The sequence below is a fragment of the Phocoena sinus genome, chromosome 5 (assembly GCF_008692025.1).
Source record: "Phocoena sinus isolate mPhoSin1 chromosome 5, mPhoSin1.pri, whole genome shotgun sequence".
Lineage (NCBI taxonomy): Eukaryota > Metazoa > Chordata > Mammalia > Artiodactyla > Phocoenidae > Phocoena > Phocoena sinus.
The window spans coordinates 62,244,667-62,267,536 of record NC_045767.1 but is presented as its reverse complement, the minus strand read 5'-3'; the positions used below and the strand labels follow the sequence as shown (position 1 = coordinate 62,267,536).

Here is a 22,870-nt window from a genome sequence, read left to right as displayed (position 1 = left end):
CCCCTCATACCATGTCATTGTGGCTTCTCCTTTGTCTTTGTATGTGGGGTATCTTTTTTGGTGAGTTCCAGTGTCTTCTTGTCTATGATTGTCCAGCAGCTAGTTGTGATTCTGGTGTTCTCACAAGAAGGAGTGAGAGGACTTCCTTCTACTCTACCATCTTGGTTCAGGCTCCCTCCCTTTTTTTCTTGATGAGTCTGGCTAATGATTTATCAATTTTGTTTATTGTCTCAAAGAACCAGCTTTTAGTTTTATTGATCTTTGCTATCGTTTTCATAATTTCTTTTTCATTTATTTCTGATCTGATCTTTTTTATTTCTTTCCTTCTGCTAACGTTGGCATTTTTTTGTTCTTCTTTCTCTAATTGCTTTATGTGGAAGGTTAGGTTGTTAATCTGAGATGTTTCTTGTTCCTTAAGGTAGGATTGTATTGCTATAAACTTCCCTCTTAGAACAGCTTTTGCTGCACCCCATAGTTTTTGGGCCAACCTGTTTTCATTGTCATTTGTTTCTAGGTATTTTTTTATTTCCCCTTTGATTTCTTCAGTGATCTCTTGGTTATTAAGTAGTGTGTTGTTTAGCCTCTATGTGTTTGTATTTTTTACAGATTTTTTTCCTGTAATTGATATCTAGTCTCATAGTGTTGTGGTCGGAAAAGATACTTGATATGATTTCAGTATTCTTAAATTTACCATGGCTTGATTTGTGACCCAACATATGATCTATCCTGGAGAATGTTCCATGAGCACTTGAGAAGAATGTATTCTGTTGTTTTTGGATGGAATGTCCTATAAATATCAATTAAGTCCATCTTGTTTAATGTATCACTTAAAGCTTGTGTTCCCTTATTTACTTTCATTTTGGATGATCTGTCCATTGGTAAAAGTGGGGTGTTAAAGTCCCCTACTATGATTGTGTTAACGTTGATTTCCCCTTTTATGGCTGTTAGTATTGGCCTTATGTATTGGGGTGCTCCTATGTTGGGTTCATAAGTATTTTCAATTGTTATATCTTCTTGGATTTATCCCTTAATCATTATGTAGTGTCCTTCTTTGTCTCTTGTAATACTCTTTGTTTTCAAGGCTATTTTGTAGATATGAGAATTGCTACTCCAACTTTCTTCTGATTTACATTTGCATGAAATATCTTTTTCCATCCCCTCACTTTCAGTATGTATGTGTTCCTAAGTCTGAAGTGAGTCTCTTGTAGACAGCGTATATATGGGTGTTGTTTTCGTATCCATTCAGCCAGTCTGTGTCTTTTGGTTGGAGCATTTAATCCATCTACATTAAGGTAATTATCGATATGTATGTTCCTATTCCCATTTTCTTAATTGTTTTGGGTTTGTTATTGTAGGTCTTTTCCTTCTCTTTTGTCTCCTGCCTAGAGAAGTTCCTTTAGCATTTGCTGTAAAGCTGGTTTGGTGGTCCTGAGTTTTCTTAGCTTTTGCTTGTCTGTAAAGGTTTTAATTTCTCCATCAAATCTGAATGAAGGCTTCCCTGGTTGCACAGTGGTTGGGAGTCCGCCTGCCGAAGCAGGGGACACGGGTTCATGCCCCGGTCTGGGAAGATCCCACATTGCCACGGAGCGGCTGGGCCCATGAGCCATGGCCGCTGAGCCTGCATGTCCGGAGCCTGTGCTCTGCAACAGGAGAGGCCACAACAGTGAGAGGCCCGTGTACCACAACAACAACAACAAAATCTGAATGAGATCCTTGCTGGGTAGAGTAATCTTGGTTGTAGGTTTTTCTCCTTCATCACTTTAAATATGTCCTTCTACTCCCTCTGGCTTGCAGAGTTTCTGCTGAAAGATCAGCTGTTAACCTTATGGGGATTCCCTTGTGTGTTATTTGTTGTTATTCCCTTGCTGCCTTCAATACTTTTTCTTTGTATTTAATTTTTTGATAGTTTGATTAATATGTGTCTTGGCATATTTCTCCTTGGACTTATCCTATATGGGTCTCTCTGTGCTTCCTGGACTTGATTACCTATTTCCTTTCCCATATTAGGGAAGTTTTCAACTATAACCTCTTCAAATATTTTCCCAGCCCCTTTCTTTTTCTCTTCTTCTTCTGGGACCCCTATAATTCAAATGTTGGTGTGTTTAATATTGTCCCAGAGGTCTCTGAGACTGTCTTCAACCTTTTCATTATTTTTTCTTTATTCTGCTCTGTAGTAATTTCCACTATTTTATGTTCCAGGTCACTTATCCGTTTTTCTGCCTTAGTTATTCTGCTAATGATTCCTTCTAGAGAATTTTTAATTTCATGTATTGTGTTCTTCATCACTGTTTGTTTGCTCTTTCATTCTTCTAGGTCCTTGTTAAACATTTCTTGTATTTTCTCCATTGTATTTCCAAGATTTTTGGATCATCTTCACTATCATTATCCTGAATTCTTTTTCAGGTAGACTGCCTATTTCCTCTTCATTTGTTCGGTCTGGTGTGTTTTTACCTTGCTCCTTCATCTGCTGTGTGTTTTTCTGTCTTCTCATTTTGTTTAACTTACTGTGTTTGGGGTCTCCTTTTCGCAGGCTGCAGGTTCGTAGTTCCTGTTGTTTTTGGTGTCTGTCCCCAGTGGCTAAGGTTGGTTCAGTGGGTTGTGTAGACTTCCAGGTGGAGGGGACTAGTGCCTGTGTTCTGGTGGATGAGGCTGGATCTTGTCTTTCTGGTAGGCAGGTCCACATCTGGTGGTGTGTTTTGGGTTTTCTGTGGCCTTATTATGATTTTAGGCATCCTCTCTGCTAATGGGTGGGGTTGTGTTCCTGTCTTGCTAGTCGTTTGGCATAGGCTGTCCAGCACTGTAACTTGCTGGTCGTTGAGTGGAGCTGGGTCTTGGCGTTGAGAAGGAGATCTCTGGGAGATTTTTGCCCTTTGATATTATGTGGAACTAGGAGGTCTCTTGTGGACCAGTGTCCTGAACTTGGCTCTCCCACCTCAGAGGCACAGCCCTTATGTCTGGCTGGAGCACCAAGAGCCTGTCATCTGCACGGCTCAGAATAAAAGGGAGAAAAAAAAGAAACAAAGAAGATAAAATAAAATAAAGTTATTAAATAAATAATAATTATTTAAAAAATTTTAAGTAGTAAAAAGAAGGAAAGAAGAGAGCAACAAACCAAAAACGATATCTACCAATGATAACAAGTGCTGAAAACTAAAAAACAAAAAAATGGACAGACAGCACCCTAGGACAAATGGTAAAAGCAAAGCTATAGAGACAAAATCACACACAGAAGTATACAAATACACACTCACAAAAAGAGAAACAGGGAAAAATATATATATATCGTTGCTCCTGAAGTCAACATCCTCAGTTTGGGATGATTCTTTGTCTATTCAGGTATTCCACAGATGCAGGGTACATCAAGTTGACTGTGGAGATTTAATCCTCTGCTCCTGAGGCTGCTGGGAGAGATTTCCCTTTCTCTTCTTTGTTTGCACAGCTCCTGGGGTTCAACTTTGGATTTGGCCTCGCCTCTGCATGTAGGTCACTGAGGGCATCTGTTCTTTGCTCAGACAGGACGGGATTAAAGGAGCAGCTTATTTGGGGGCTCTGGCTCACTCAGGCCTTGGGGAGTGAGGGGTACAGATTTCGGGGCAAGCCTGCAGTGGCAGAGGCTGGTGTGACGTTGCACCAGCCTGAGGTGCACTGTGTGTTCTCCCGGGGAAGTTGTCCCTGGATCACGGGACCCTGGCAGTGGCAGGCTGCACAGGCTCTCCGGAAGGGAGGTGTGGATAGTGACCTGTGCTTGCACACAGGCTCCTTGGTGGCTTCAGCAGCATCCTTAGTGTCTCATGCTCATCTCTGGGGTCCACGCTGATATCCACAGCTTGCGCCCATCTCTGGAGCTCCTTTAAGCCACACTCTTAATCCCCTCTCCTCGCGCACCAGGAAACAAAGAGGCAAGAAAAAGTCTCTTGCCTCTTAGGCAGTTCCAGACTTTTTCCCAGACTCGCTCCCAGCTAACTGTGGCACACTAGCCCCCTTCAGGCTGTGTTCACGCAGCCAACCCCATTCCTCTCCCTGGGATCCGATGGAAGCCTGAGCCTCAGCTCCCAGCCCCCACCTGTCCCGGCAGGTGAGCAGACAAGCCTCTTGGGCTGGTGAGTGCTGGTCAGCACCCATCCTCCATGCAGGAATCTCTCCACTTTGCCCTCCGCACCCGTTACTGTGCTCTCTTCTGTGGCTCCGAAGCTGCCCCGCTCCGCCACCCGCAGTCTCCGCCCGCGAAGGGGCTTCTAGTGTGTGGAAATCTTTCCTCCTTCACAGCTCCCTCCCACTGGTGCAGGTTCTGTCCCTATTCTTTTGTCTCTGTTTTTTCTTTTGCCCTACCCAGGTATGTGGGGAGTTTGCCTTTTAGGACGTCTGAGGTCTTCTGCCAGAGTTCAGTAGGTATTCTGTAGGAGTTGTTCCTTATGTAGATGTATTTCTGATGTATTTGTGGGGAGGAAGGTGGTCTCCATGTCTTACTCTTCCGCCATCTTGAAGCTCCCTTTCTTTCTATGTTTGTGTTCAACTTTACTTTCTCTTTTTCTCACTGTCTTATAATTTATTTGTTTATATTCCTGGCTCCCCTAATAGATGATGTGAACCTAGAGGGCAACATCTCTGTTTTGTGTAGGTTTTCAATAAAAGGTTACTGAATCAGTGTTATTGGACATGCAGTGGTTTTTCATTTAGTTCATTTTTCATGAGCCTTGTGGGTATAATGTTTATAATCATAATGAAGGTGGCTGATAAAGCCTTTTTCAAAAATCTGCTCTTATGTGCACAAACTTTTTCTTCTTAGACTCAGAGTTTCTGGGGAAAAAGATGTTTTACAGTCACGTACCTAAGAAAGCAAATGACATTGACCTTTCTGCCTTTCCAAAAATACCACCGATCATTTTTCAGCAGTTACCAAAGCCTCTGGCTATATTTTGGTTAAACTAGCATATTTATACTATTTTGATACTGTACACTTAACAGAAGGCTGAAGCAACTTGTTTTGAAATACTCCCATTTTGATTACATTAATGTCATTAAGAGGAGAAACCCCAAGAGGTTTCTGATCGCTTACTCACCAAATAAATACACTGGAGAATTCCACTGTCTTTTTCAATATTATAGTTTATAAACCTTGTTTTGCAGGCACCTGTGTTGTGATAGTTCACAAACTCAGATGGAGTGGATGGCCAATGTCTTTATCGCCCAGGTATTGTATCTGTTTCAACTAGCCAGTAAAGTATAACAACTGTTTATAGCAAATGTTAATAGGGTAGTAGTTTTCAAAGAATTTTTAATGAGTTTTATGTGTATACTTTTATTTTCTCATTCATGTTTTTTTAAATATATGAGAACCCAGATTTACCCATTACTCTTTGAAAGAGAGTCTACTCTTTGTTGCATCTTTTTTTTTTTTTTGCCAGCCCAGCAGCTCCTCAGCTTGGGGAGATGCTTCAAGACAGTGGTGTAAGAAATGGACTTGTCTAAGCTGTGGTCCTCCCAGAGTCCCACATTAATCTTTGTTTAGAAAATGTGCTCTTTTCCTTCTTGTTCTCCCCACAGCTTCCTGCTTTTTCCAGAAACAAGGACAGGAACGTACATTTCTTTAAATACATATTGTGTGCTAGATACTTCAAAAGAGTTAACTCATGTATTCCTTGCAACAAATTGCATGGCACTGCTTATAGATGAGGGAACAAAGGTTACCAAAGGCTCCATGATTTGCTTAGGACCATACATTTAGTTAGTGGTTTAACACAGAGGCACCAGAGGCCAACGTCTATACTCAATTCCCCAATTAGTCTCCTCCCTATTGGAGGACTCACTCTTTCAGTGAAGGGTTAAATAGACCCATTAATAGGACTGGTTTCTTCCCCAACCTTGTCTGGCCAAATTCCCAGCAACGCTTCCCCACAAGAGCATTGAAATTCACTGGTAACAATTAAGTTGCCACTCTTTATTACTGAGGACGTGCTTCCCTGTTTCTTTTACAAGTGAGAAGTTAATTCACCCCCAAATCTTGTCCTTATTTGTTTTGAAAACCATTTTCTCTGTTCATATAACTTATTAACCTTCCCAGTGGTTAATAAACACTGCTTTTCTCAGCCCGATTCTACTATTACTACCTGGGAATGCATTTTCAGAAAAGGACCAGTGGCTAACATTTTAGAGACTTTGCTTCTTTTTTGTGACTGTTTAAAAATCCAGATATTCAAGTCCTACTGTAAAAAGAGTAGGCTTGAAGTATTAGTAAAATTGGAACTATAGAGTCTAAAACTGTTACAGTGTCTCGTTATGGCACAACTAAATTGTTTTCATTTTTATAACTGAAGTCAGTAGACTCTAGTTGAAAATCAAGGTGTAAATAGCCAGGAAGCAGAGGTTGCTCTTACCACCAAGTTATTTCTCCCTGACTCACCTGTCCCTCATTGTGTTGGCCCCAGAGACTCAGCCCAATTACATTTCTTAAGTTCATTCCACTTCTTAGGATTAAGGTAAACACTGAGGTCCGTTTGGATTTGAGGATTTAATGGTTCACCTCCATAGGGAAAGAGACAGGAAAATAGCAAACATTAATATATACGTTAATACACACACACACACACACACACACACACACACACAATCCAACAGTGAGTGCCCCTTACAATGCATTCTTTCTGGTGCCCTGAATACTTTTCTAATATCTATCCCCATCCTTACCCCTGCCTCAAAAGTCTTCGGCTTACATGTCACATTCTCAGAGAAACCTTCCCTGACCTTCAGACCAATTAGACCTTCAGGCTATAGGAGCCCTTAGCCTTCTTTACTACTTCAACACTGTCATACTAATTAAAAAGCATTTGTGTCTTTAGGTTTATGTCTGTTTTTCCTACTAAAATGTAAACTCCATGATAGGAAGGACCTTGTCAGTCTTATTAGAACTAATTATATATCTGCATCACAGAACCCAATACATCTTACAAAGTACATGCTCAATTAGTATTTCTAAAATAGTATAGAGGATAATCTGATAAAATTTCAAATAGATATTAGTGTGATAAAACAATAAATAAAATAAGCTAGGGAAAGGAAAGCCAGTGTGACTGATATAAGGAGGACATTAATTGAGAAAGATTCTCAGGGAATACCTTTCTGAGTATCTGAAAGGTGTGCTAAGACCTGTCTGAAATGAGGGAGCCAGGTATGCAGGACAGGCAGAGCATTCCAGGGCAGGGTTAGGGGTCAGCAAGGTCCTGACATGTTATAATCTTGACTTATTCCATGACTATCATGAAGGCCTATCTGAGACAGGATGTAAGAGATAAGGAAGGCAGGGGACAGATGATGTAGTCCCAGTTTAGGAGTTTCAGTGGGAAACAAGGGAAAGATATAATCAGCTTATATTACTGGAAAATAATAATTTTGGTTCCTTTGTTGAACTGCACTGTAGAAGGTCAAAGATGGAAGCAGGAATAACAGCTCTGTGGAAGAAGATGGCAGCTCAGACTAGGGTGGTAACAGTGGGTCTGGTAAGACATTCAGATCCAGGAGTATTTGAAGGTCGAGGCAGTAAAGCTTACAGATTGATCAGCTATAGCAGTTTGAGGAGTAGAAATCAAGGAAGAGTCCGAGTTGTTTGTTTGGCCTTGGGCAGCTGATGAATGTAGGTGACATTATCAGAGATGCAGAAGAAAATTGAGAGTTCTGTTTTGGCCACATGAGATTTGAGATGCCTGTTAGACATACAAGGGGATATGATGAGTAGCAGTTTAGGTGTATAGATCAAAAACTCAGGCAAAAGTTTGTGGCCGAAATGTAAATTTTGTGGAAGTCAGCATTTGGATTGTATTGAAAGGCCATTGGAGGATAGGGTGAGATGAGAGAGAGACTGTATGAATGAGAGAGAATTAGAACACAAAATTGGAGAGGGGAGGCTATAGGGAAAGAAAGAGAAAGAGAAGACAGACAAATAAGCCCTAGGACATTCCAAACGTTAAAGGTCAAACAGAAGCGAAAAATTGAGCAAAAGAAATAAGAAGCTTGGAGGAAGGAGGAAAACCAGGTGATACATGTAGAGAATTCTATCAAGGAATTAGAGGATAGAATATTAAGCCAGCAGAGGCCCTGAGCCAACAGGAAGCAATGTGAGCAAGTGCATGTGTTCAGCATTGTGAAAAAAAATCATTGTACAACAGAGTGTGGGGCACATTTGTTCTCATATTATTGACTATATATTCTGGCCCACTGAGTGATTATAGATATGACTGGGGCAGAGTTATTTATAATCAGAGTAAATACTTATTGGAAGAGAAGGGAGCCTTGTTTATATGGCTATAGATGCAGAGAGACTGGTACATTTCATGGTGGGAAAATGAAATTATTGGATGATTACTAATAATTTTTCAATTAAATCAGTGAGGTCACCACATGTGAGTCAGGGGTGGATATTAGAAGTGTAGGGGCAGAATAAAAGATGAGATAATACCTTCAGAGAGTGAGGGAGCCAGTTGTACTATACTAGAATATGAAGGGAAGGCTAAGTGCTCACTTGAAATTTAAGGGTAAATTTAAAGTGAGATGCATCTCCAGATTGATTTTCTATTTTTTATTTCCCCTCCATGAATATGGAGGCACCCATGGAGTAAGTATAATTGGGTTTAACTAGGCTTGGGGCTTTGCCAGGCAAGTGTGATCGAAGGAGAAGCAACACAGGACTTGATCTTATTTATAAGGAGGTGAGTATACTGATTGACCATGAAATCTAAGCCAGACTGTGAAGGAAGTGGGAAAAAATGTGAAAAGTAGAATGGTGGTGGAGAATGAACTGAAGGTCTCAAGGAGTCTAAAGAATATTTAGGGTTAATGAAACTAAACTAGGTTACCTGGAAAGATGTCAAGGTCAGAAAGTGAGAGGCAGAACCATGTTTACTGCAGGATTATTCACCATAGGCAGGGTATGGAAACAACCTTAAGTGTCTACTGATGGATGAATGGATAAAGAAGATGTGTGTAGTGTGTGTGTATATACACACACATACATATATACAAACATGTATACAATGGAATATTGTTCAGCCCTAAAAAAGGAAATCTGTCATTTGGGACAACATGGATGAACCTGGAGGGCATTTTGCTAAGTGAACTAAGCCAGACAAAGACAATTACTGCATGGTATCCCATATAAAAATCAAACTCATAGAAACAGAATGGAACAGTTGGTTGCCAGGGGCTGTGGGGGAAATAGTGAGAGGTTGGTAAAAGGGTACATACTTTCAGATATAAGATGAATAAGGTCTGAGGATCTAATAGATGACATGGTGACTATAGTTCATAACACTGTATTATATAATTTAAATTTGCTAAGAGAGTAGAACTTAAATGTTCTCACCAAAAGAAACCCAGAAAGGTTAAATATGTGAGATGATAGATATGCTGATTAACTCGCTGGGGGGAATCCTTTCACAATGTATGCATGTATTAAATCATCACGTTGTACAGTTTAAATATCTCACAGTTTTGTCAATTATACCTCAGTAAAGCTGTGGGGAAAAAATGTGAAAAAGTGGGATGCAGAAATGAAGATTTGGGGATGTGATCACTGGTTATAATAATGAGAGTATGATCCTCAGCTATATGCTCCATGCAGTATGACTTTTGAAGTCACTTATACATAACTATAAAGGTTGTCAGAACATATTACTTAGATCTAAAGATTTCTGTTATTGGGAAAAATACCTCTTGGATCAATCCAGTGAGAACTAATTAGCTGGTATTCACAGCATTGTATATCATGTCAGAAAAAAAAAATGTGTTTGAAAACTACATTTGCTCTTAGATTCCTCAAAATACCGTTTAACACATATATTATACATCAGTGAGTAAAAGTGTAGGCATAATTCATAGTATTACCTAATTCCTTCCCAGCTAGTATTCTCCCAGCTTTACATGTTGGGAACATCCCAATTATGTAATATCAAAGGTTTTTTTTACCAAGTTTAAGACCATGACATAAAAATAATAATATGAAGCTTGTAACTTTCTCTCTGATTGAAATATTGTATAATTTACCATTGTAGATTTGCTGAACCAAAGTAAGCACTTCACTGAAATCCAAGGGTAGATCTGATGCCTATGCACTAATCTAGTAATAATAGGACCTGCACTGTAGGATCATTGAGGATTAAATGAGATAATATCTGTATATTGATAAGCACAAAGTCAAGCAGTCTGCCCCTCAGTATAACTTAGCTGCTAAAGTGAGTATATAGTCAACATTTGTTGAAATTAGTTCTTTGCTATAAAACACAACGTTAAACTACTAATTGCAACATAAGAATAAGAATCTGTTCATTCTTAAGAGTAGAGGAAAAAAATGAGTAGGCATTTAGCTATATAGTTTACCAAATGGTTTTCATTTCATCATAACATCTGTAAACGTCTCATTGTGTGTAGTTGGTATTCTGTATTTCTTTCACAGGTTGTTGTCTGAAAATCAATTTGTTTTTCCCAACTTCTGAAAAGTTAATCTACCCTGAAGAATAGAAAAATTCTTTAAAGATTTTTCTTTTATATGCATATCTTAAGGATTTATCATCCAAGAGCTTATATTTTTAACCTATGGATATTTCTCCCCTTTGCAAAATTACCTTTTCTCCAGTGATATCTATAATTGCTCAGTGCCCAGAATATGTAGTCAATAGTTTGAGAACAAATGTGTGCCACTCTCTGTTGTACAATGATTTTCAGTATAAATGTCTGTGTACAAGGTAACATTTCTTTGGAATTCAATTAGATGAAAATAACATTTTTCAAAAGGTCATAAAATAAAGATAATTTTTCCAATAGCCATGCCTTAGGTTGACTTGGGGTATATATAATGTCAAATTATTTTGACACTAAAGTTATCTTTGGTGGTAAGGGAAAATGAATGTACAGTTGCTTTGATTACAGGGCCTAAAAATGTAGACACGTATATTAATTTTCTTCCACAAAGAGATTTGCCGGTTTCCTTAAATATTTTTCCCCTTTTGGTTGGATAAGTAGTACAGAAGGCATGTATTTGAAGTTTAAAAATTGAACTGAGACCTCAAAGCTCAGTTCACTTAAGAGTTTTACATCCTCAAGTGGTGCCACCATCAGAGTGAATATCATAATTACAAACAGGCTTCTCATGGAAAGCAGATCATCTGACTTGGATATATGAGAAAGGAGCCAAGTGACTATATAATTTGGTGAACCACATAATAAAATCACACACCCACAGCAAGAAATTTTGTTTCCACAGCATGAAAGTGATATATGGCCACCAGCTGGAAAGGAACGAAAACGTTCTATAACCAAAACTCCCAAAATTGGAGGTTTGCCTCTAATTCCCATCCAGCATGAGAAAAATGCAACCCAAGCCTGGAGAGATATTGAGGTAAGGTTAGGATTTTATTTGTTTTTATATTAATCATAGCATTTGTTTTCTTATGTCTTAATGTGATTAAATGCATTAATTACTTCATTGGTTTCAAAAGCACAGTAATAAGCACTTTGAAAAGCACAGTAAAAATAACATCCATCAAGAAAACTTTACGAATAACCCTATGCCACTCTCTGAAGTTTTATATTTTATTAACTTCTCTTAAATGATCAATTTTAATAATGTCATTGACCACTCAATTAAATATGTACAATACCACTTTTTGTTTTTATTCCTAAAGTGGCCAAGAATGTTAAATATGTATATAGAAGTTCTGGTGATAAAAATCACAGTCTCAAATTAGCCTTACAAGTTCACTTCTAACCTCCTTAGAATGAGCCCATGGCAGAATGTCTGGAGCCATGGTAATTAGACTTTCCAGTAACACAATCAAATTTCAGAGGCTGGGAACCGATGGGGTGTCTCAGTTAATATAAGGAACTGCAAGATGACCCCTGAGCATCAATAAAGAAGATTTGGCATCTTTCATGAAAACGGTGTGCTTTCCTTCTCACCTTGAAGGGCAGGGTGACCATAAGTAGCATCAGTCTTGATTCAGGAAAAAGACATAGGCTGTTTGCACTCAAAACTCATTAGACAATTTGCAACTAATGTGCATTTCAAGGCCTTAAATGAGTCCCTCAAAGCAAAAAGAAAAGCATGTAAAAGATACTGTTATTTCTTCTTGGAGCCTAGGTTTGGCCATTAAGCTGTGTGAGTTCCTTGCTTTCCAAACAGGAATAACTTTTTTTTTTTTTTTAATTTTACTGGAGTATAGTTGATTCACAACGTTGTGTTAGTTTCAGGTGTAACAGGAATAATTTTTGAAAGACAAAAGCCATTTTAATTTAGTGACCAGATTTTTTTTAAATGTTTTTCCATGACTGTCTTTCCTTGAACATTTATCTCACTGTAATATGCTTCTTCTCCAGAAGATAAAAGCTTTGAAATAATGGTTTATTCCCTTTGTTGCCTGTTCAGTCCTTATGCGCTGCTGTGATCAAAAGGAGGAATAAGACAGTAAGAACTCAGGAGCTTGTCCCTCCTGCCATTCTGCGCTTACAGGTTTTTCTTCCTAATAAACTGCTTTGCAGAACTATGGATTCCTCAGCTAATCTGGAATCTTAAAATTTTAAGAGTCATGTTTCCCAAGAACCCAGGTTAGGGAACACAGAAACATAGGGAGTAGATATGTCCTACTGTGACTCCAGCTTCTCCTGACAGTGCCTCAGGATTGGTTACGGAGCAAAGCAAAAAATAAATTATTAGGATCAAAATACATTAACCAGTATCCAGTACAGAACTGAGGTGATGATTAAATATATAATAATTTCTTACTTAATCCCAAATTCAGAATTTCAGAGACAATTATTTTTTAGCATACTTGAGACCAGAAAACTGTACAAAAACTGTAACAAAATCGTTAAAGGCTTCAAAAGCAATTTTGTGAAATATTAATTGCTAGAAAATTTGTTAGTAAACTAAACCAAGCTTTTTTGTAAATTTAGTAAATGTGGTAATTCAACAAATTTTAAAATTTAATTCTTAAAAAGAAGACAAAATTAGAATTGCAAGTTTTCATATGAACCAATAAAATATTTGTTGAATTAGATTTATGTAAATACATAAGAAAATATATTAATAAAATGACAAAGTATTACTAAGAGTAGATTCATAAGAAAAAAATATAGTAATATTGGGCTTCCCTGGTGGCGCAGTGGTTGAGAGTCCGCCTGCCAATTCAGGGGACATGGGTTTGTGCCCCAGTCCAGGAGGATCCCACATGCCACAGAGCGGCTGGCCCCGTGAGCCATGGCCGCTGAGCCTGCGTGTCAGGAGCCTGTGCTCCGCAATGGGAGAGGCCACAACAGTGAGAGGCCCATGTACCACAAAAAAAAAAAAAAATATATATATATATATATATATATAGTCATATCAACAGATATATTCAAGAAGTGTTGCTTTTCAAACAAATTGTTGACAGATTGGTGAATTTGGTGACTTCCCATTCCATGAGCTGTCTTGCTTTCATGAGGTTCAGTAGAAACTTGTATGAGAATACCTCCTCCAGGCAGGGAAGGCTTCCTGGAGGAAGTGACTTCCAAAATTTATTGAGTAAATTAGTAGTGAGCTAGTGAATAAGCCAGAGGAAGTAAGTTGTTGACAAAGGAAATCATACATGAAGAGGCAAATAGTGCATAAGAATGTACAAGCTAGATGCTACCTACGGCCCTCCTACTTCCTCTTAGGTACCTACTTCATCATGTTCATTGTGCTCAGCTTTTATCTGTAAGCTCCTAGGGATAATAAAAGCCCTTACTTCATGGGGGGGGGTGTTCTCTCTGCTGGGAGACACACTCCATTTCAGATCCTCATTTCCATTTAAACAAACAGTTTTCTCTAAATGCCCTCTGACACAAACTGGCATCGTCTGGACCAGCCTACCTTTTACTCTCCTAATTTCATACCTTATCAGTATTTCTTTTTAAATTATTAAGACCTTAAGGATAGTGCAGCACATAAATGATGCCCTTCTTTCCACAGTACTGATGCCTTGGCTTTCTTTCCCCACAACATGCAAAGGCACTCCACACACCATATTGTTCATGCAAAGCACTCACTACCATCTCTTGATTTCTACCAGTTCACTTCATCATGCCTCCCCACCTTTGTATAAGGTTATGTCATTTAGGCTAATATCATAGTTTTACTTGAAATTTCAGCATTACATGTATGAATATTTGGCCTCTAAATTCTGCATCTAAGAGCGTCCCAAAGTCTTTCTGCTGATAACTGAAAAGTAATGAGAACTGTATAATATATAAAACCACTCTATATTGATCCTTGATTTTCTGTAATAGATGTCATGTGAAACTTTTTAGTAAGATTTATATTTAGAAACTCCCAGTCACATTCCTATGCTAAATAGCCATAATTTTTACTAATCTCTCATTTTTTTTGTACTGTGATAAAATACACATAAAATTTTCCATTTTAACCATTTTAAGTGCATAGTACCTTAATTACATTCACACGGTTGTGCAACTATTACCAGAATATGTATTCTGCTGCTTTGGGATGGAATGCTCTATAAATCTCAATTAAGTCCATCTGGTCTATTGTGTCATTTAAAGTGTGTTTCCTTACTGATTTTTTGTCTGGATGATCTGTCCATTGATGAAAATGGGGTGTTAAAATCCCTATTATTGGTTACTGTCGATTTCTCCTTATATGGCTGTTAGTATTTGCCCTATATATTGAGGCACCTATATTGGGTTCTTATATGTTTACAATTGTTGTATCTTCTTCTTGAATTGATCCCTTGATCATTATGTGGTGTCCTTCTTTGTCTCTTGTAACAGTCTTTATTCTAAAGCCTATTTGTCTGATATGAGTATTGCTACTCCAGCTTTCTTTTGATTTCCATTTGCATGGAACGCCTTTTTGCATCTCCTCATCAGTCTGTATGTGTCCCTAAATCTGAAGTGCATCTCTTGTAGACAGAATATATATAGGGGTTTTTTGGTTTTTTTTTTTGCGGCACACGGGCCTCTCACTGTTGTGGCCTCTCCCGTTGCGGAGCACAGGCTCCGGACACGCAGGCTCAGTGGCCATGGTTCACGGGCCCAGCCACTCCGCGGTATGTGGGACCCTCCCGGACCGGGGCACGAACCCGTGTCCCCTGCATCGGCCAGCAGACTTTCAACTGCTGTGTCACCAGGGAAGCCCTAGGGGTTTTGTTTTTGTATCCATTCAGCCAGTCTGTTTTTGGTGGGAGCATTCATTCCATTTAGATTTAAGGTAATTCATATATATGTTCTTATTGCTGCTTTGTTAATTGTTTTGGATTTGTTTTTGCAGCTCTTTTTTCTTCCGTTCCTCTTTTGTTCTCTTGTGAATTGATGACTAACTTTAGTGTTGTGTTTGGATTCCTTTTTCTTTGAGTGTATCTATTGTAGATTTTCAGTTTGCAGTTACCATGAGGTTTTGATATAGCAGTCTGTATACAAACAAGATTGTTTTAAGTTGCTGGTCTTTTCATTTCAAATGCATTTCCAATATCCTGCATTTGTGCTCTCCTCATCTCACAGTTGCTGGTTTTGGTAATCATATCTGTGTGCAGATGATTTCCTACCTTTACTGTATGTTTGCCTTTGCCAGAAAGCTTTTCCATTTGTAATTTTCTTGTTTCTAGTTGTGGCCCTTTCTTTTCTACTTTGAGAAGTTCCGTTAGCATTTGTTGCAAAGCTGGTCTGGTGGTGCTGAATTCTCTTAGCTTTTGCTTGTCTGTAAAGCTTTTGATTTCTCTCTCAAATGTGAATGAGCACCTTGCTGGATAGAGTAATCTTGGTTGTAGGTTCTTCCCTTTCATCACTTTAAATATATTGTGCCACTCCCTTCTGGCTTGTAAAGTTTCTGCTGAGAAATCAGCTGTTAACCTTAGGGGAGTTCCCTTGTATGTTTGTCTCTTTTCCCTTGTTGCTTTTAATGTTCTTTCTTTGTCTTTAATTTTTGTCAATTTGATTACTATGTGTCTCGGCATCTTCTTTTTGGGGTTATCCTGCCTGGGACTCTCTGTACTTCCTGGACTTGGGTGACTGTTTCCTTTCCCATGGTAGGGAGGTTTTCAGCTATTATCTCTTCAATTATTTTCTCAAATCCTTTGTCTCTCTCTTCTCCTTCCAGGACTCCTGTAATGTGAATGTTGGGGCATTTAATGTTGTCCCAGAGGTCTCTTAGTCTGTTTTCACTTCTTTTCATTCCTTTTTCTTTATTCTGTTTTGCAGCATTGATTTCCACCATTCTGTCTTGCAGCTCACTTATCCGTTTTTCTGCCTCAGCTATTCAGCTATTGATTCCTTCTAGTGTATTTTTCATTTCAGTTATTGTGTTGTTCATCTCTGTTTGTTCTTTAGTTCTTCTAGGTCTTTGTTAAACATTTCTTGTAACTTCTCAATCTGTGCCTCCATTCTTTTCCTGAGAGCTTGGATCATCTTGCAGTATCATTACTCTGAATTCTTTTTCTGGTAGATTGCCTATCTCTGCTTCACTTAGTTGTTCTTCTGGGGTTTCATCTTGTTCCTTCATCTGGGAAATACTCCTCTGCCACCTCATTTCCACAGGCTGCAGGATTGTAGTTCTTGCTTCTGCTGTCTGCCCTCTGGTAGATGAGGCTAAGGGACTTGTGCAGGCTTCCTGGTGGGAGGGACTGGTTCCTGCCCAATGGTGGGTGAAGCTAAGTCTTGTCCTTCTGGTGGGCAGGGCCATGCTCAGGAAGACTTTAAGCAGTCTGTCTGCTGATGGATGGTGCTGTGTTGGTTGTTTGGCCTGAGGCGTCCCACCACTGGAGCCTATAGGCCGTTGGGTGGGGCTAGGTCTTGGGGAGGAAATGGCAGCCTCCAGGAAAGCTCACACCAATGAGTACTCCTGAGAACTACTGCTGCCAGTGTCTTTGTCCCCCACAGTGAGCCACAGCCTCCCCCCTGCCTCTGCAGGAGTCCCTCCAATACTGGCAGGTAGGTCTGGCCCAGTCTTTTATGAGTTCATTCCTTTTTTTTCCCTGGGTCCTGGTGTGCATGAGACCCTGTGTGTACCCTCCAAGAGTGGAGTTTCTGTTTTCCCCCAGTCCTGTGGAATTCCTGTGATCAAACTCTGCTGTCCTTCAAAGCCAGATTCTCTGGGGGCTCCTCCTCCTGTTGCCAGACCCCCAGGCTGGGAAGCCTCATGTGAGGCTCAGGACTTCCACTCCTATGGGATAACTTCTGTGGTATAATTATTTTCCAGTTTTGTGGGTCACCCACCTGGCAGATATAGGATTTGATTTTATCACAATTGTGCCCCTCCTGCCATCTCATGTGGCTTCTTTATCTTTGGATGTAGGGTATCTTTTTTGGTAGGTTCTGGCTTTTTTTTTTGGTTGATGGTTGTTCAACAGTTAGTTGTGATTTTTGGTGTTTTCCTATGAAGGGGTGAGCTCACGTCCTACTACTCTGCCATCTGCAAAATAGTCCCATTCTTAATATTATATACTGCCCCTTTTATTTCATCTTCTCTCTCTCAAACATTTGTAATATAATAAAAAAATTTTCTTTGGATTTCTTCTTTCTGTGCTTTTCAATTTTTACTAGGGAAATATTGAAGAAATTCCTTCAATTCTTGTTTGTGAAAAGAAAAATGACTATGCCTTCCTGCCCTGACCCAGTTTTTTGGGTAGCCTTTTGCTGTGGCTCCATATCCACTAGATGCTTGCTTCTCTGTTGTTCATTCTTTTATCTTACATTTGATGAGGTTGTAGTCACCTTTGAGAATCTCATGAGAGTTCTGGATGCCAGTACTTGCCCAGTCACAAGACACCCTGGACGCTAGTTAGGAAAGTGCACCTCTGTCCCAATGCAAGTTGTGTCTCGATGGATTTCTGGTACCTGTAGGCACTTAAAGTTCACTGAATGAATGTGTACTTTAATCCATTGATACAAAAGTGGGTTTTAATACACAACTATATATACCTTTCAGTATTTTCATAAGTATATATTTCTGTGGGATTCTAATAGGGCATTATGTGGGCAAAAGATTTCACTAGTCAAATATTTGGGGAAGAGAAAATAGAAAAAGAAGTCAGATTTTTCTGCTGTAATATTTCTTAGCTTCTTTAATATGCTAATATGTATTGTGACTCTCAAAGAGGGATCTGTAGTACAGAGCATTTCCTGGACTCATGGCCACAGAGACTCCCTTTTTCCTCTGTCCTTTGGGTATAACACTGTAGGAATTACAGATGCATGAATATGTGACACATGTAAGTGGCCCTGAATTGGAAGAGGCAAGTTTGAAATGAGAGTCAATTTGAATAACTAACTTGAAAGACATCTTTGAAGTGGTATGTTAAATGCTTGTTAAAATGAATTTCCATGATCTCCATTTCAGTTGATTTTGTAGCTCTAAGGTCAGTCTATAAATTCAGACATGCTGCTTGTACCAAAGTCATGTTAGAACCTAAATCATAGAAATAAATTCTAATACAAGAAGCATCAACTTTTATGTGCAGAGTATTCTTTAAAAAAAGTGTGCCAGATCTTGCTTCCCTGTGAGATGTTTTGTTTTATTTTTAGAGTGCAAAAGCAGAACTCGAAAGGCTACGGCTCAGTGCAAAGCGTGACCAAGAGCCTGGGGATGGCACCTTAAGGGAGAGAGCCTCCATCGTGGCCCAGTGCCTGGAGCACAAGGATGAGAAACTTCGAAATCGAACCAGAAAACATTGGAGTTTCAACTGTCTGGAGGACACAGAGGCTGAGGTCCTTCAAGGGCAACAGAAAGGCCAGAAAGGCCTAAAGACATTGAGGAAGACTGAGGACAGGAATGGCAAAGCTACTTTGGACTCTAATAATAAGTTACCACCGAAGGTCATCGAAGAGCTTAGTGTGGTTCTACAGCGGGCAAGAACCCTTCCAAAAGAGTCACAGCCTGAGTAGATGGTGTAAAAATAAATAAAATGACTTGTCTTGCAAATTATTTTTTTAAATATTGTGTACAATGTATGTGTGCAAACCGGAAACCAAAATATATTTCGTGGTTGGTGAGATTTGTCTAGCTATCCTTAACCATTTAAAGAGCATTTTAAACTATGTATGTATATATAAGTGTAAATTCACTGTGTTTTGTTCTGAACAAAGCCTGTACAGTTCAGCTATATTAACCTTGTGTAGGAAGGCACTGGGTTACTTTGAGTGGCCAACCTTTTGAGGTACAGTTGACCCTTGAACAACATGGACAAGCGTTGGTGTGTTAATCCATGCATAATTTGTAGTTAGCCCCCTCCCCTCTATACAAAATTCCTCTGCATTTGTGGACTGAACTAATTGTGGATCATGTAGTGCTGTAGGATTCACTATCAAAAGATGTCCATGTATAAGTGGACCCATGGCGGTTCAAACCCACATTGTTCAAGGGTCAACTGTAGTTGTTTAAGTGGTGTAAATTTATGAACAGAAATCGCAAACTGTACTGTATTGTATAGAATGCTCTGTATAAATGAAGCCTATGAAATTATATGTAACACATTTTGCACTTTGAGAAACCTTGTATATAAAGTTACCATATGTTTTTAGGTTTACACAGGGCCAACCTTAGGGGAAAAAAAGGAAGTAAGTTGAAAAGGGGGAGGATTTATTTTAGTGGCTGCCTATCAAACCACACTTTAAAAGAGGCAAAGAGGGGGCTTCCCTGGTGGCGCAGTGGTTGAGAATCTGCCTACCGATGCGTGGGATACGGGTTTGAACCCTGGTCTGTGAAAATCCCACATGCCATAGAGCAACTGGGCCTGTGAGCCACAACTACTGAGCCTGTGCATCTGGAGCCTGTGCTCCGCAACAAGAGAGGCCACAATAGTGAGAGGTCCGCACACTGCGATGAAGAGTGGCTCCCGCTTGCCGCAACTGGAGAAAGCCCTCGCACAGAAACGAAGACCCAACACAGCCAAAAGTAAATAATAAACCAATGAACCGACATTTAAAAACAAAAGAGGCAGAGTTAAAAATGTCCTAAAAGTCAAGGAGGTCAGGTTGAGATTCATTCTAGTTCACTGTTGACCAGACCTTGTTATGAGAAACTGCTTGTTAAGAAAAAAGTCTAGTGACTAAGTATTTCCCAAGATTAGTATTCAGCCACTAAACATGAATAATGGCACTGGCCACTCTTCCTTACAGTGTCAGTGAATCAGCTGCAGTGCAAATCCATTCACTACACTTCAGTTCTTTGCAGGTGGCTGCTGAGAGGAAACTTATACTGCATTGAAGAGATTGTGTGCACAGGACCTGGCATGGATGACACTTGCACTGTTGCTGTATACAAGCAATTTTCGTTTTTTTTTTATTTAGAGTTCCTTACTATCATTTTGGAATGAGCAACATTCATCATCACAGGGTTTTATTGTTGGTTTATTGTTTTTCTTTGTATGTTCATTTCTTATTAGGTAAGACTGAGTCAGAATTTACTGGAAGTGTACAACATATGGCCACCTGGAGGTAGGAGTTAGATTAACAATTGATACTATACTTCTGGGGGCTACCACTTCACTTTTAACCTTGTCTTCTTTTTTTGTTTGTTTGTTTTTAATAAAGCAGCAGTCTCCTCCCTGTGCCTGATGAATAATGACAAAGCCCTCTATTTTTGTTTCCACATAAAGAGCACCTACTGAGTTATTTTCCTCACAGACAATACTATCTAGTTATAGGTGACATTAGGGGTAGCACTTTTTGTCAGTTTCTTTAGAATTTTATTAGGTCTGGTGAGTTTTGATCAAAATTATTTTAGGTAGCCAAGCTTCATTCCTAGCTTTATTCCACTTGCACTCAGTGCAAGTGGCATCCATGCGAGGTCCTGTGCACACAGTCTCTTCAATGTAGTGTAAGTTTCCATTTCCTTTTCCCCCTGCTTTTCAGGTGTCTTATCAGAATTTGTATACAGAGGCCCATACTTCAGTCAGTCCAATCATAGTGCAGTATAACACTGTTTAATGCTATGAATTTCTTCATTGAAAAATACTGATCATTTATATATGGTGGTGATAAAATAGTTTACCATGGGGGTGTGATATTTATTCTTTAAATCCACATAGATTGGAATTTTTTTAAAGAGAGAAACTGCTGGTCAGTTTATAGGTGGCACTGCTGGGGAGCCTTCCTTTAAAAAGCAAGAAATCATGGTATTTAGGAAAAAATCTAAAATAAACTATTATTTCTGGTAAATGATATTTATGTTTTATGAAATAAGGAGACATGAAAATTATGTTGAACAATGGGAAAGTATCTTTTTTTTTACCTGCCTTATTTGAATACTTTTGAAACTTGAGCTTAAAATCGAATAACTTGTTTCCCTTCCCTTCCTGTACAATCGTCTCCATTTTTCAAGTGTAAGATAAGGACTAATGATGACCTCTCATATATTTTGAGTAAAAATTAAAATTGTTTTACAAGTCCACTTGAGTGCGACTGTTTTCAAAATAACCACTTTCAACTTTTCAAAATAGAGAAATAAATCAAATAGATTGCCTTTCCTTTTTGCTTTTTTAAAAATCTGAATTTAATATACACTTCAAACTAGCTGTCATTTTTTCAAACATGTCAGTATGAATATTGTTCTTTTTTAAATGATGAATATATGCAGACATGACACAAACAGATTGATGGTACTCTCATTTCTAGAGCCCTAACTAAAGTTAATAAAACTAAGCAAAAGTAATTGAAGCAAAAATATGATGTGCACATAACTATATTAGCTGCTAATTTGCATTTACATTTGATAATTTTTAATCCTAAAATAAACTATATTGTAAAAGGAAATATTTTTGAAAATGCACCAAATTTATTTGGACAGATGGTAGTATCCAGATATTTGCACATTTTCTTAAACTTTTGATAATCTGGGGAGAAGAAAATGTAAACTTTCACTATCTCATCAAAATTTGCACCAAGACTTTAATATTATCAACAATGTGGATATCCTATTATGTGTACAATCATCACATTTATTTCTAATCATTTGGAAATAGACATCACAGAAATGAATCTTGTAGATAGCTAAAATTTATCTGCTTTACATTTTATAGTTATTATTTTTTGTTAAATGTTTTAAATTATTTTGTATATCCTTATCTTCTCTGCCATGGCTACTATATGTTGAATGTAACATTTTTAAAAATTGAGATACCTGTACAGATTTAAGACTTTTTGTGAATTATTAAAGTTCAGAATCTAAATGTCCTCATCGAAGAAGTGGGAATAACACTGACCTTGTTGTATGACTCATATACAGTTGGTCCTTGAACAACACAAGTTTGAACTGTGCCAGTTCACTTATACACGGATTTTTTTCAACAGTAAATACTACAGTACTACATAATCTATGGTTGGTTGATTCCACAAATAGGGAGAACCAACTCTAAGTTACATAAGGATTTTCAACTGGGCAGAGGTCAGCGCCCTTAACCCCCGGATTGTTCAAGGGAAAGAACTGCACAGGTCCACTTATCTGTGGATTTTTTTCAATAAGTATTCAGTTGGCCCTCAGTATCCACACATTCTGCATTCACAGATTCAGGCAACTGTGACTGAAAACTTAATGTGCTATTCATGGTTGGCTGAATCTGTAGATATGAACCCATGAGTATGAAGAGCTGACTATGGGACTTGAGCATCCTCAGATTTTGGTATCAGTAGCAGGTCCTGGAACCAATCTCCTGCAGATACTGAGAGATGACTGTATACATATTTTTATATGTGTGTGTATATCACATGCCTGACCCATAGTAGAGGTGTAGTAAATGTTATTTATTAATTTATTAGTTTTTCTAGCTCTCATTTGGTCTAAGTTGCTACTTCTTACTACTGTTCTTCAAATTGCTTATTTTTTTCTCATCCCTTTAAAAATATGTTATACACTAATAGA

General features: G+C 38.6%; 1 protein-coding gene across 1 annotated transcript in view; it reads left to right on the top strand.

Annotated features, from left to right (window-relative positions):
• ARAP2 (ArfGAP with RhoGAP domain, ankyrin repeat and PH domain 2) overlaps positions 1 to 19,757 on the top strand; it is a 188,765-nt gene extending 169,008 nt beyond the window's left edge. Inside the window, 3 exon segments of the mRNA XM_032633599.1 lie at positions 5,128 to 5,191; positions 11,249 to 11,383; positions 18,538 to 19,757. Coding sequence (XP_032489490.1) covers positions 5,128 to 5,191; positions 11,249 to 11,383; positions 18,538 to 18,897 — 559 coding nt within the window. The 3' untranslated portion in view covers positions 18,898 to 19,757.
• The last annotated feature ends 3,113 nt before the right edge of the window (positions 19,758 to 22,870 follow it).